The sequence below is a fragment of the Cinclus cinclus genome, chromosome 3, assembly GCF_963662255.1.
Source record: "Cinclus cinclus chromosome 3, bCinCin1.1, whole genome shotgun sequence".
Classification (NCBI taxonomy): Eukaryota; Metazoa; Chordata; class Aves; order Passeriformes; family Cinclidae; genus Cinclus; species Cinclus cinclus.
Genome location: NC_085048.1, coordinates 58,890,632 through 58,905,939, shown reverse-complemented (window position 1 = coordinate 58,905,939; position 15,308 = coordinate 58,890,632). Strand labels below are relative to the sequence as shown.

Here is a 15,308-nt window from a genome sequence, read left to right as displayed (position 1 = left end):
TTGTCTCTTGACAAAATGTCTTGTTGCTGTAGACTGGCTGTGGATGGACCATATGGATCTGCAACCACAGATATCTTCCGCTACCGAGTCAGTGTGTGCATTGCAGCAGGAATTGGAGTCACACCATTTGCCTCTATTTTAAAATCCATTTGGTATAAATGTTGCAACCCTAACACAGTACTGGCACTGCAGAAGGTAGGTGGGAAAGTTTATTGCTTCATTAAAAAGTTCCACAAGTGAGCCTACTTATCCAGGGGAGAGAGGCAATTCAAAGCTAGAGGCTCACACAAGTGCTTTAACTCAGTCTGAGAAGCAGTCACTCCCTCTCCAGTTGCCTTAGGAGCTGTTGTGGGGTGAAGTCTCCTGAACTCACTGTCATTCCCCAAGAAAGAAGGTATCCCTAGCTGCAGTGTTTTTAGTAAAAGCTGAAGGATCAGATTTTTAATAGCAACTGAAGATAACTGTGGAATAACTTTCATAGCTAGACAGATAATCAGAGAGCTACAAGAGAAACTCACCCTCCTTCTTACCAAAAATAAATCCTGCATATGTCACCTCAGTCAGAAGTGAAGGGCAGCACTTGCTCTTTGTCCAGCTGAGGGTCCTTTGGCAGCATGTCCTGGTCCAGAAGGCTGCATTCAGCAACCGTTTGCTGATTTTCTTACATTGTGAAGTCAGGATATTAACCAGAACAGAAGGAATATAAAAGGCATTTAAGCTCTGGATGAGATGCATATATCAAGATGCATATTACTCCCTTAAACCACTTTAATTATTTTGTTGAAAAAATATGTTTGGATCTATAAGGTAAAGATGGCACCAATTAAATTAACATTCTCTTAATTTTCTAACCTGTTATATACCTTCTGCTAATGGCATGTGAATCAGCACTGGGGAGGAGAGGTGAAGAAGACATAATAGGGCAAGATGGTAGCATAGAAAAAGTAAGCATTAAACATTCTCTTCCATATCCATCATGACAAGTGGTAGCTTGTGGACCTTACACCTTCTTTTTAGGCCATTTTCCACTGTAAAAGCTGAATCAGGAACCGTTCAACATTTTGCATTTTAAGCCAAACATTGAAATTGCATTGGAGGGGACAGATCTCTGGAAGGGTCGATACATATGGAGTTGATTGCAGGACCAAGGGGCTGATCTTTTTAAATGAAAGAGTGTTAAAACTGGCATATTAATGACGAGCTGCCACTGAAAAAGCATTTGGGATTTTAGTAACTGAGGATTTGAGGACAGGTTCAAATTGCCAGGGGGGATCTTTGAGGCAGAAAAAGCACTGAGAAGGGAGGGAAAGAAAAATGACAATACATGCTATTTGAGAAAAGAAATGCATTTGTAAACATTACAATTGTACCAGGATGGTCTTTTTCACTGGAAGGAGAGCTACGCATATGCATACAAATTTTATATATGTAGATTATGTATATTCTGCATGTATACAAGCAAAAGTGTTGTTGCTATTATTGTGATTGTTGCTATCTTAAGGGGAAAAGAACAGAATTTAACTTCATATCAATACTATACTTGAGGGTGTTCATTAATGGGGAGAATTAGGGAGAATTTTGGGTAAGTTTGCCTGCAAAGATAAATGCATCATACATTCTGCCATGGTTTTCTGTTGTAAATTTCAGTTTTTCTGAATTCCTGCAAAATACGAAATTATCAGGATTTCTATTTTTCTTTATATCTTGGCTTCCTTATTGGTGCAGTGGGAATAGTGATGTTTGTTTTTCACAGGTGTTATGAGGCTAAATTTCATCAGTGCTTGTAAAATATTTTGAAAGTGTGGATGAAAGGTCATGCGGAAGTTCACAGCATTACTTAAAAAATTTAGCAGTCATCTCAGGGAGAGCGATTAATCTCAGGGTAGCTCCAATTTTTTTTTCATTGGTTAAAAGCTTCCACTTGTGGCATAATTACAAATAATTTAATCTTCCTCAAAGTATTCAGCACTCTCTTTCTGACATGATGAGTACCATAGAAATGTCTATTAAGGAAATAAATAAGAGGTTTTTCTTTTTTTTAACAACTTCGTTTTGATTTGAGTACAGCTATCATTACGGTTATTGAACTAATATTTCTTAGTGTTGTCCACGTATGGTTGAGATAAAAATACTCATATTTTCTATAATGTCTGCAGCTGTATAATTTAAAAAACCCAACAAATCAAAGGGAGCACACATTTATCTAATTGATTCTTCGCAATTAAATAGCCTTAGAGCCCTCATTTCCCCATCACTTTCTGCATGTACTACTAGTCATGGCTGGAAAGTTTCTACTGGCTTTAGTTATGCATAATAGGATTTTTTTTCCCCTTCACATTAGTGGTCTCATTTTTCAGATCAATTGCTACTGAAATTGATAAAATTGTACTGATACATCAGATTCTAGTGTTAGCAAATGTCCACTTTCTCTTCCCTACAAAAGATGAAAGAAAGGTCCTACCGAGTACCACCAAATATCCATCTAACCCTGAATCCTGTCTCCAACGATGGCTCTTCATGAACACCTAGACAAAAGCATACAGACCAGAAAAATAAGGTGGTGATTGCTTTTACAGGACACTTTCTCACCATTGAGTGACTCGTAGCTCAGTAACACCTTGATACAAGAGCTGTACTTCTGTCTTTAATATCCCTTTGTGGCTTTTTCTTCCATGAAGTAGTCTAATTGTTTTTTGAACCCATGTAGACCTTAGGCAACCATAGCATCTTGAGGCAGTAAATTCAGCTAAATACTGAGAGGAAAACACAATCAGCATCTTTCATTAGCTTTCAAACCAACTTCCCTGCCTGAGGTAAATCTCTGCCCCCGTCCTTCTTGCACAAAAACCTTGTCTTGAAGACCTAAAACCCAGAGCTCATTCTTCTGTCAAATGTAACCATCTTTCTAATCTTTTTTGATAACAGTTTAAGCTTTTTGCTTCAAGTTTAGTAATATGGCTTTGAACAATTCACACATTTACAGGAAAGGCCATTTGCTGCCACCCTAACTCTAAGTCAGTGCCTCCTGTAGACTGCCAAAGCCCCATGTCCTGCCTGCCCCAGGCTGCAGCCACTGCTGTGCCTTACCTAGAGTGGCTCCCTGAATTATTGACACAAAGGAAGACCTCAGATGTTTGTTTTTGTTTTTGGGGGTTTTTTTGTGTGTTTTGTTTTTTGTTTGTTTGTTTTTTGGGTTTGTTTGTGTGTGTGTGTGCGTGCACGCGCGTGCTACAGCTTACAGGTAATGTAGTAAACTCAAGAGCAGGAAGGACTGGATGCTTGCTGGGAGGTGCCCACCTGCAGGTGTAAGAGGTTTTTGCAGGGGTATTCATGTCTAAGAGGGAGCAGCAAGAGTCAGGGATGAGAGGTGTCCTCCTTGGACACTCCTTTAGTGAAAAGCTGGCTTTGCCCAGAGCTGCAGCTCCAACTCTGCCTTCAGGGAGCAGGAAGAAACAGACCGATGCTCATCAACAGATAATTGTTAATGACTCTCCTCATGATGCAAGCTGATTTACAAAGATTGTTCTTTCACCTTATAGGAAAGAGGTAACACAGCTCTTGCTCTTGTCCATTGTACAAAATTCAGAATGTGGGAAACTGAAGGATAAATATCCATGAACTGCAAGGGAGCAGAGCGCTACAGAAATAAGCAACTATTCAAACCCCTGCTTTGATCTGATTAATAGCAATACTGCATCTAACTCAATTTGCAAAAAGAGCACTTGGAAAATTTAAGACAGTTTACTTGGGCAAGCCATCAAGCTGATGAATGCAATTGATGCTAGTAGGGTGGGTGGAGACTAATGAAACATAAATCTAACCAGATTTTTAAGGGTTCTAAATAATTACAGTCAGTTAATAGTATGAGGCTTACAAGGAAAAAAAAAACAGGATTCAGAATAAGTTTTAATTATAGAAATGCACTGGAGCTGCTTTATTCTACTATTTTAATAAGGATTAATTTTTGGGTGCATTTATTGTATTTTAATTATCTATGTAATATGTTGTGCTATGCTACAGGCAGCCAATGTAAAGAAAGGAAGACTTTTTTGTAAACACCATTTATTTTAAGATATTGGACTAGAAGTCCTCTTTGATCTAAGGGAAATTAATTCCTTTTACCCATAGGCCATCCTTCTTCACTATCTCTTTTCTTTCTAAGATTATAATCACAGCCAAAAATACTTCAAATAATGACAGCCTTTCTTCATCACCAAATGCCCGCCACCTCTAACATGAAAATCAGAGGCAACGCAATGGGTGCTGCAGCATGAGCTTAAGGAATTTTTGCAGCTTCAGAAAACTGCATCCTTTCCTTAGAGGGCTGCCAGAAGTGCCTAGATCCACCCAGCTGCACTGGCTGTTACTGTGACAGCCAGGCCTGCAAACAGCTGAAAGCATTCCTTCAAGATCCATAGTCTGATGTTCTGGGAACCAGTTCCCCAATTGGAAGACCGTATGGTCTCAACTCATTGGTTAGCTTTTCTTCCTTCTTCCCTGCATGTGCTTATCTCCCAGTCCTGCCCACATGCTCTCAGTTGCTACCTCATGAACAATTCTTTATTCATTTAGAAATGTGTATCTCCTCTCCATACACATGTACTAAATATACACTTCCATACAATGAACTACTGAAAAAGCTTGAGAAATAAGATGATCAAGTAGAGTCTGGGGGAAGAAATTTCTTGCTACAGATCAACAGCTATGATGTGATACAGACTGAGAGCACTCAGTGGGCTGATTTTTAAGGTGTTGAATATCTAGAACAAGTGGGGACTTTAGGACTCAGACACAAAAAAGCTACATAAAGGTTAAGGCTATAAATCTTACCTAGTTTTGGTAATTTAAAATAATGCTGTTGTTGACCACAAATATGAAATTCTATAAAGTCAGTGGGCTTGCTTTTTTCCTCATAACCTATGCCAGTGAAAATCAGCAGCAACCCCCTTCTATAAAGCAATGAGGTCATATTTAAGGCAAAATATTGAAACAGAAGGGGGAAAAGCAAACAGCCAAGATAGTTAGTACTAAAGTTCCACAGACAGTCTTATTCCTGGGCTGTAAAAATACCCTACTTAACCCTGAATGCCTTATCTCTGTTTCTGGGATCATGCATCATTTATATTTCTTACATAAACCACAGATGGTCCCTTACAGTACACTCAGATCTAGGAAACATCTCAAATTACTGTTAGTGTCTTTCACCAAATCTCCACTGAAGCATGGTATTACCACATTTTTCTCCCACCACCTTACCAGAAGTCTGACAATCTAGTATATTAAATCTTCGGGAAATCTCTTTAGAGCTTTCTGGTTTCTTTCTCTGGTTTTTCATTTCATTTCATTTCACAAGCGTCCAATATGCATTTTTACCTCATTGATCCTGTGGAAAAGGACTACAATTTCCAAAGCATTGGAGTCACCACAGTGATTGCCTTGGGAACATACCTTCCAGATCACCTTTGATATTGCAGTGCCATAAAAGACAGAAGGGCTGGTGAGCAGAAAAAGAGATGGGCTGGAGGAAGCTATGGGATTTTGCAACAAAATAAAAATCATAGTCACAATAAAATAAGTTCTAATCATCCAGGTTTTTTTAAGCGTATACATTTTCCTTCCTGCTGTTCCTTTTGCATCTGAAACTGTGTATTTTTAGACCTCCTCCATGTTTCTGAATTTCTTCTTTGGATAAATTATGAAAATACACAGCCTGCAGAGCCCCATTCGAGATTTGGCACCATCTGGACAAAATAATGGTAAAGTGTGTGGCAAGAGCTACAGAATTTGAGTAATAAGAATTGCAATCAGATTTATCTTGTAATTATGCTTCAGACTGCCATCAGGCTAGTGCCTGGGCAGACAGCCTGGGAATTTCAGACATTCATCCTCTGGGTAGTACAGGAGCTCATAGTTGAGTTGTCCCTGCATCTGTATTGGCTTCATACAAAGCACTGAGCTGAAACCAGGGGACAGACTGGTCCCAGTCCTTTACAGAGCACAGCATTGACAGAGGAGATTTCCAACTGGGAAATCATGATGGTGCTGAAGACTCCCTAAGTTAACTCCTGACAGGCCTAGGAGTGACTGAGTTTTAGTGCACTGATAAGATCCTGACAAGGGAATTTCATCAGTCCTGAGGCAGCTCCCATTGAAAACTTTACTAACTTGAGCACAGACAAGACATTTGCAAATGGTCATCAGAAACCATTCCTGCAGAAGTGGTCCTAAAGGACAGCCTTCTAGAAATAGCTAATTAGTTAGAAGATGTTTTATATGCAGTTAAGACAACAGATCACAATAGACCATGCACATGCAGGAGTGGTCACAATGATCCCTGGCCCAGCTGGCTATAAAAGCTGTGTAGAAAAAGGTTCTGGTGGACTCCCGCTGTTCCACCTGAAGATGCCAGAGGAAGGACTCGTGAAATAGAAACGTAACATCATATGGACAATGACTAAACATCTTCTTTGATAGATGTTTTTGCTATGCATGCATTACCTTATGCCAAGATATTGATAAATTAGCTTCCTTCTTTAAAAAAAAAAACAAACAACAAACTCTGCTATGTTTTTTGATTTACTACAGTAGAGTAAGGAAAATAATCCATAGGAATGATTAAAGGATGCCTCTCAGTGACAGATCCCAGGAATGTTTGGTTTGCCATAGACACATGACTTGATCCCAGATATGAAAAGTGAAACTAGTGAAATCTGGATGAGAGAAATTGTGTCAATTTTTGATAGAGAGTAAAGACAGTAAAACAAGAGAAAACCGATCATAGGATAGAGGTTATTTTACCCCTTTGGCAACTGTAAATTTAGTTTCAGGTTTCTCTAGGAACTAGATGCTCCAATTTAAACATGAAATACATTTTTTTAAAAAGGAATAGGGACTATTTCTCACCTGTTTTTATACAGGGCATATGACCTGCACTGTTTTGCCAACATCAAGAGCTAGCCCATGGCATAAGGTCTTGAAAAACAAGGAATTCCTCGCTTCAGTGCTGAATAAAACTGAAATTAAATAAGTTCAAAATTTTAAATAATTGTTTGCAAGAAATGAAGGGCTAGGTATTAGAAGTCAAAGCAAAGATGCACTGGCAGAGATATAAGGGAAGCTTTTCTACTGCCTACTTTCACTAGCACATTAATATATTCACTCATTTTTTAAGATGAAAATCAAAATTTAAAATTCTCAAAATTATGTTTAATTATGTTTACTATAAATTTAGTGTGGAAAAGAAACACACAATATATGGTTAATGAATTGAGTCAGTAATTACAAAGTTTTATTAGAAGTTTGCTTTTTGTTAAATCTCTTTATTTTATTTGACAGGTTTATTTTTACTGGATTTGTCGAGATCCATCAGCATTTGAGTGGTTTGCTGATCTTCTGTTCCATTTGGAAACAAAATTGGCTGAAAAATGGAAAAATGATTTTCTAAGCTATCATATATTTCTTACTTGCTGGGACGAAAGTCAGGTAATAATGAAACTGTTACAAGTCAGAGTTAATGCACCTTGCTTTTCCAGTATGGCAACATAGGGAACAGAAACAGCTGAATAAATGATGGATGAACAGAAACAGCTGAATAAATGATGGATGAAGCAGAGAGACAAAGAACTGTAAATATGAAGATACTAAGATGTCTGTTTACATTTCACATTTAGGAAAACAGGAATGGAGAAATCAAGACAGTGATTCCTCCAGTCCTGCATCTTTTCTTGGGTAAAAGATGGCTACCAGGTGTCTCACAGAAAAGTGCATAGAGCTTTCCAGAGCTCATCAAGAGACATTTTGTCTATGTCTTAGGAGCAGCCTTTCATTAGATTCTGTAATTTTTGTGCTTAAATGTTGAGGGCTATCTAAAAAGTTTCATTTACATTCATACATATATATATATATATATGTATGTATCTCCAGTGCATTTTTTAAAAAGTACTGCACTTGGAACATTCTGGCAACCAACTCCATGGTCTAATTCATGTTGTTTGAAAAGACATTTTCTCTGATTGACTTCAGACTTGCCATCTCATAATTTCATTGGATCATACCACCTCAGGCACTTAATTCTTAGACTGGGTCAATATTATTCAACTTCTTTAGTCTTTACCTAAATACAAATGTGTTGATTTTCTCTCTCTCTCTTCCTTTTTTAATGGATCACTCAGATCATGCAGTGATAAGTTAGGCACCTGCCAGAAAAACTCTAGCAGGGAAGTCTTTGCTCTACTGTTTTATTTCCTGCTGTCTTTGTTGAATGAAGGACTGCCTAGTAGAGATGAAAAAAATACAGATTTCATAGAGCTTTTCCTTTTCTGCCTCTGCTCAAACAAAACCCCCATTGTTTCTTTCTGCTTTCCTTAGAGTTTCTGTCAAGTAATGAGGCATGTGCATACAGCTGTATTCAGAAAAATCTATTCTCATTGTGAAGTATATGGCATTTATAGAAACTACTGCTCTGCATTAGCAATATCACAGGGTATTACCTAAAACCTGTTGTTAAAGAAGTTATGGGGGAACCTAAAAAAAGCACAATGTTTTTTCAACTATCTTGAAACTATCTTTCAAGTATCACCTCACTTCCCTCTTGGACAAATGTCAAGCCAGAAGTCAGATAGGGAGACAACTGTTCTTGCTGGGGCATCTCTCTTCACTTGTGTGTCCTGAACTTTTCTAAAGGGACTTCTTCCTCTCTTCAACCCCATAATCTCTCTCAATTCCTGTCAGAGGAATGTTCTTCAGTGGCTATCTCTCCCAGTCTGACCTGGGCACTGTGTTCAGTAACGTCATCTTCTTCAGATACACATAAAGCTCCCTAATCTTACAGACTTACTTATTTTTTAGTAAATTCCTATTCATCACTCCTCAAAATCTGAGCTTCAGCACCAGTAATATTTGAATGATATTTTACTTCTCCCCAGCAAAAAACAAAACAACATTCTCTTCATTCTCTCCCTGTCTCACCATACAGATCACCAGTAGTCAAGCAAAGTTGTACCCAAGGAAGATGGGAATTTTAAAGCTTCTAGGACACCCTCCTTTAATGACATGTGTCTACTCCTCAGACATGTTTGTTCAATGCTTTGAGCTCTTTGCAGATTCCATGTTGGCAACAGATGGTCAAGCAGATAAGGCACATGGTCTGCCTCTGCTTGGACAAGCTCCCTGCGATGCCCCTGAGACTCCTAGGCAACCTTAGCACTGTGAGCTATTGCAAAGGCTAATATAAAAAATCCCGGGAAACTTCCACTTAATAAGAACACCTCATCTTCTCAATGGGACAATTTTGCTACAAACAATTTTAAAAATCTGCAGTTTTCTACCTCCCACTCTTACCAAACGCTTTAAGTTCCTTCTTAGACTGCTCCAAATCTTTCATGACAGTGGCTCAAACTAACAAGAAGGTTTTAGAAACTTGACCTCTTGTGACAACTTTACTTGACAAGAATAATTGTCTTAGTAAGGAACACGGAAGACTCATTAGAAGAAGAAATATATAATATTCCTAGGAAATGGACCTAAATATCAGCAACCACTTCTGCAAAAGATGATAATGGTACTGAGTTCATGCTAGGGCCTGGACTAAATGCAAAGTCCATTTTTAAACCTACTTTCCTCTGTTAATTTCTTGACAGCAATGATGATGGTCCTTAGTGGAAACAAGCATATTATTTCTACACAATAGCAGTAAAATTAGGACTGACAGAGTTTTTTGTTTTTAAATGCGCCTGGCAAGTACTCAGCATGGTAGTGGGTGTAGTATAGGAGCTGAAGGACAATAAATGCCCATGAAAATCAGGATCTTTTTCCTGGCACTTGGGAGCTGAGAAGCTCACTTGGTTCAGGGCTTCCTTCACCTGAGGTGATGCACTTTCTGCACCTGCCTCTACCTGAGGAGAAAAATCAAAACATTGAGGGTTTCTCAGAGTCACAGAATAGTTAGGGATGGAAGAGAACTCTGGAGATCCTCCAGTACAACCTCCCCTGCCAAGATGGAAACTTGTACCTAGACAAGGTTACACAGGGACTTGCCCATGCGGGTTTTGAATATCTCCAGAAAGAGACTTCACAACCTCCCTGGGCAGCCTCTTCCAGTGCTCTGCTGCCCTCAGTGTAAAGAAGTTCTTCTTCATGTTGAGACAAAATTTCTTGTGTTTTAGTTTATGACCATTGCTCCTCATCCTGTCACTGGGCACCAACAAAAATAGTCTGGCACCATCCTCCTGACAGCTGCCTTTGAGATATTTACATGCATTAATGAGACCCCCTCTCAGTCTTCCTTGTCAAGACTAAACAGGCCCAGCTCATGCAGTCTCTTAAGATGAGAGATGCTCTCATCATAAGAGAGATGATCCAGACCCTTCATCATCTTTGTGGTCATCTCCCGGACCTCTGTTTCTGGACCCACTGTGTTTTCCATCAGCACCAGAATCCTTTGGACTTGGCTCTTTGGTACTTTTGGAAATGCTTTATACAATTCTAGTAATATTGTGAACTCTCAAATACTCATCTCCTTCCCTCTCCCTCTCCCTCTCCCTCTCCCTCTCCCTCTCCCTCTCCTGTCCTCCCATTTGATAATTGCACAGTTTCCTTCCTCTCATTCCATCTTTCCCAGCAAAGAAGCATTATTACTTTTGCCACTTGGAATATGCATTCTTGACTCTAAAATTATTATCCTGTAAATTTGCCTTTAGGCTACTCACATAGCCCTACATTGTGATGACAAGATAGACGTAATTACTGGTTTGAGACAGAAAACCTGTTATGGAAGGCCAAACTGGGACAATGAGTTCAAGCAACTAGCTGAAAACCATCCTAGGTAAGGCAGGCTGGTTTCTAACCTTGTTGGGTAACTCTTCTCTCAGCATAAACAGTGGGAGGAGGGGAGAGCAAACCTTTCTAAATGACCCTTTTAAAATAATTTCTTCTTTTTTTGCTGTGTGGAAAGAAGATTTATGCTTAATGAAGATTTTAATGAAGAAATCTCGGAAAGAGAATGCCAATAAAATCTAATTTTTGGACAAGAAAATCTAATATTTAGAAGTATTTCAATATCCTGGCCTTTGTCCAGATATAATTGAAACACACAATCCAATTACTGTTCTGCACAAAGGACAAAGTAGCATTAATTTCCCTTGAAGATGGTTATTAAAGAGATAAACTGTGATTTTTTTCTTATGATGTCAAGGATATGTTTGTTCCCCTAACATATTTGGCCGCTCTTGCAAGACTATGCTGTTCTGTTATTAGTTCATCTCTGCTGGCAAAGACAGTTCATTTGAACTTGGTGGATTTGCTAGTGGTCTGAGAAAAGCTTCTTTGTTCCTGAAAGCCTTTGAAGCAAGAATTTGAAATATTTTGTGTTCAGCAGTAGAAAATTCCAGAATCTTTGTGACTTAGTGATTTCCAAACATTTACCTGCAAATGCAAAATAAAGGCTTGCACTTGGGAGACATAGTTACAAAGAGAAAAAGGAGAAAACTTGTTTTAAAAGATGAAAAAGACCCAAGAAAAAGCTGAAATGGAGGAGATCAAAGAGAATACAGTAAGCTACAAGAATACCATAAAATTGCAAAAATAACAGTAATAGAGAATTCACTTGATGGAGGTCAAAATAAATACAATCAGAAAATATGAAAGATTAAAAGCATTAAAAGGCCAAGAATAGAAAATATGACTTTTGAAAGACCTTTCATAGGGATTCTACTACATAAACAGAGCTTTTAAAGTTATAGTTGAAACATTACTTTTGTTGGTTACTTATGCAACCGTAAGTACAGATGAGATAAAAATGTTTTTCTGCTGCTCAAGGGGGATAAGGGCATTATCTTTCGATACTGTATCTTGAGGTAGTTCCATAGAAAGCCAGTCCTAAACTGACAGAAAAATCTCCATTTTTTGTGAGCCTAGATGCCCCTGTTTATGGCCAATGTTGGAGCTTTTAAAGAAAACCTTGCATGAAATAAGGATTCCTTATGAGAAAAGAATAGCCTGTATTTTCTTGCTCTGAGTTATAGAAGATTCAAGAGTCAAACATAAGAGTTTCACTGTGGGATGAAGCAACCAGTTTTTAGGATCTGACTAAATTTTGGGTCCCTGTGCCTAGGCTGACCGAGTTCCCCCCAGCTGCAAGAGATTAGCAGGAATTTAGCAGATTAGCAGGAATACACCACTCCAGGTTAAACCTGGTGCAATTGAGCACCAGAGCAATATGGGCACAACTTCTGGGGGCTATGGATTGGGCACCAAAATCATATCCACAGACCCTCCTGTACAAGAGCAAACCTTTTTAAACTTATGCTGTCACTTGTCACTTCCTCTGCATTTCTGCAGATTGAGCTTCCCCAGCAGCACAGCACATGTGAATCTGTCTGCATATATGTTTTAAAACAATATGTGCAGTATATGTGGAGGCAAACCCTTTAAGCAGTTTCTAGCAGGCAACCAGGTTGCCAGCACCCTATGTGCTTGTGCACGTAAGAAGCCCATTGTTTGTTACATTTGTCATGTTCTTATTTTATAAGAAGAACCTATTTGCAAATGTTGCTCTTAAATCAGCCATTTTTAAATTTTCATAGGCAGAAAAGTGTTAGACTAAGTGTTAGACTAAGGGGCAGGGGGCTGGGGAGGGAGACAAGAAGAAAACTCAGATGTAACTCAGCATTTTGTATATTTTTTAGGAAAAAATTAACTCAGCTGGAGAAAAAGCACTTAAAATTTTCAGCTCAAACAGTATGTTTGCCTCTCCGATTGAAAAAGCTATGAAGATCAAAACCAAAGAGTTACCATTTAAAATATTTTGTGACCTCTAATATAGCAATCTAATAAATAATGTAATAAGACATAATAAACACGAAAGTGGAATTATTATACTCTAATATAGCAACACAAATTATACAGTACATAACAGAAAGTATACAGTAAAACAAAATTTTTCAAATGTATTTCTCAAAAAGCCATTTGAAAAGATGCAAAGAAGGAGGCATTCAAAAAGTACTGCTACTCTCATTTTTTTTTGTTGTTATTGTGATTACAGCAACAGTATTGGTGTCTTCTTCTGTGGACCCAAGGCTCTCTCTAAGATGCTGCAGAAGACATGCAACTCATATTCATCAGTTGATCCAAGAGGAGTTCAGTTTCACTACAACAAAGAAAGTTTCTAGGCTGTACTTCTTAACTGTATCATAGATATTACCGGACTGTATATTTTTCTCATCTTATCCCATCTTCTACTCATTCTGCAGCATTAAGGCCAGATATTAAGAGTTGCAAATTGAAATAGATATATTGACTTCAGTAGAAAAATCCCATCCTATGCCAGCTAGAGATTTGGACCCTTTCCTTAGCCTTTACATTGCTTGCTTAATGATGCTGTGAATCCCTCTACACCTGTGTGAAAGCACACACAAACCTAACCTTTGAATAAAAAGGCATGAGAAATAGGGACATTTAGATCTGTACTTTGCTGTTGTGTATGATGGCAGACAATACCTTCCTGCTGTTTAAATTATGCCCATTGAAAGCATTTTTTTTCCTGGATTTCTGCTTTTACACTCCCAGTAGACACACATCCATATCCACATTACCTTTTGTGCCACAATAATACTATTTAAATACACTCTGTCGAATTACAAAAGAGAAAATTTGTTTTGTCCTACCAAGTTATGCACCATTTAAACCTGATGTTTCTCTGGGAATGGTGTCTGTGTATCCCATCGATTAATACATACTTAGGTTTAATAGGCTAAGGGAACTCCAAAAAATTTTGCACTCAGCAAATGGATCCTGTGAGACATACAACTGAAACTGCAGAAAAAGGTTTCATGACAGAGCGACTGAGGTGGGAAGGCACCCCTGGCTTCTACTCCAAACCTCTTGTTTAGAGCTGCTTCTGTGAAGAGAGAAGTGACATCAGCATTCTTCCATTCCTCAGGAACCTTTTCCCATCACCATGACTATTCAAAACCAAAGAATGACAAGTTCCCTCAGCACTTGTGGATGCATCCCATCAGTTTCCATGGACTTGTTTAAAATATCACTAATCTGTTCTCCCTTTACTGAGGGTAAGCATGAATGTTTTCAGGTCTTCCCACTTGCCTGCAAAGCCAGGGATCTCTGAATGTCAGCCTTATCTGTAAGACTGAGGCAAAACAGGAACTGAGTACCTCTACCCTTCTCTGTGACCCTGGGCACCAAGTTCCCCACCCCATTCAGCAGCAAAGCAACATTTTCCTAGCCTTATTTTGCTACTGATGCATGCACAGCAGTTCTTCTTGCCCATCACTTCCCTCACCAGATTTAACTCCCAATGGGCTTTGGGTTTCCAGACCCCATCCCTGCACACTGTCTCTTGTCTGCATCATCGGTCCTTGCTTCCACCTCTTGTATGCCTCCTTTTGTGCCTCAGTTCTGTCAGGAGGGATTTGTTCAACCATATGGATCTCCTACCACCTCTGACTGGTTTAGTCCACAGCAAGAGGGATCATATTTGAACCTGGAGAAGGTGATTCTTGAAAATCCTCCAGTTCCCCAGGGGCCCTCTTCTCTCTAGCACCACATTGCATGGGAAACTTCTAGGCATTGAATTCCTCCTGTGTCCTCTCCATGCCATGTGTATTAGTGTACATGCATTTCAGAAAGGCATCCAGTCATGTGAGCTTTCCAAAAGAGGTGTTAGAGCTTTCCCGACCCTGCTTTTCTGTAGGCACTTTCTAGTTTGTGTGGATACCTTGGAGTAGGCTCCATTCTGCCCTGTTTTTTTGGTTGTGACATCTCTCCTGTTCACATTATCCTGTACACTTTATCTGTTGCTCCAGACCATCACCTTCTCATTTGATTGTTGTTTATCCACACCCTCCCCATCACGCAACATTCCCATAAGCTCCAAAAGGGAGAAAAAATATTTCCCTCTATTCCAGCACAGAGAGAAAAAACACCCCATATTTGAGTTGGACTCAGGTGTAACAGTTCACTAGAATCACATAATGCATTTATCCAGCCACATCATAAAAAATGGGAGATAGGAAACTTCCTGTGTATGTCAGCATTTGAATGACAAACAGATGACAACATTATATACGTATCCTTACCCACAGACAAAAAAATCCCGCTAGAGGGGACATAACTGTATAGACAAAAAAAAAAACAACAAAAAACAGAACAATAAAAATTATGACAGAGAAGACTCCAACATTATTTTATACGTTTTCTACTAGGAGATATTGTATGTGTGAACTGAAATTGTTCCACAATATACAGTTGTATTATTGTTAAGTTTAGGGCAGCGGATCTTTGTTTCAAAATAG

At 38.8% G+C, this 15,308-nt stretch overlaps 1 protein-coding gene across 1 annotated transcript in view; it reads left to right on the top strand.

Annotated features, from left to right (window-relative positions):
* Positions 1-13,166, top strand: part of NOX3 (NADPH oxidase 3) — a 39,091-nt gene extending 25,925 nt beyond the window's left edge. Inside the window, exons 10-13 of the mRNA XM_062488873.1 lie at positions 33-195; positions 7,336-7,482; positions 10,698-10,822; positions 13,040-13,166. Of these exons, the coding sequence (XP_062344857.1) occupies positions 33-195; positions 7,336-7,482; positions 10,698-10,822; positions 13,040-13,166 (562 nt within the window). The remainder of the gene's footprint in view (positions 1-32; positions 196-7,335; positions 7,483-10,697; positions 10,823-13,039) is intronic.
* Positions 13,167-15,308: the final 2,142 nt, after the last annotated feature.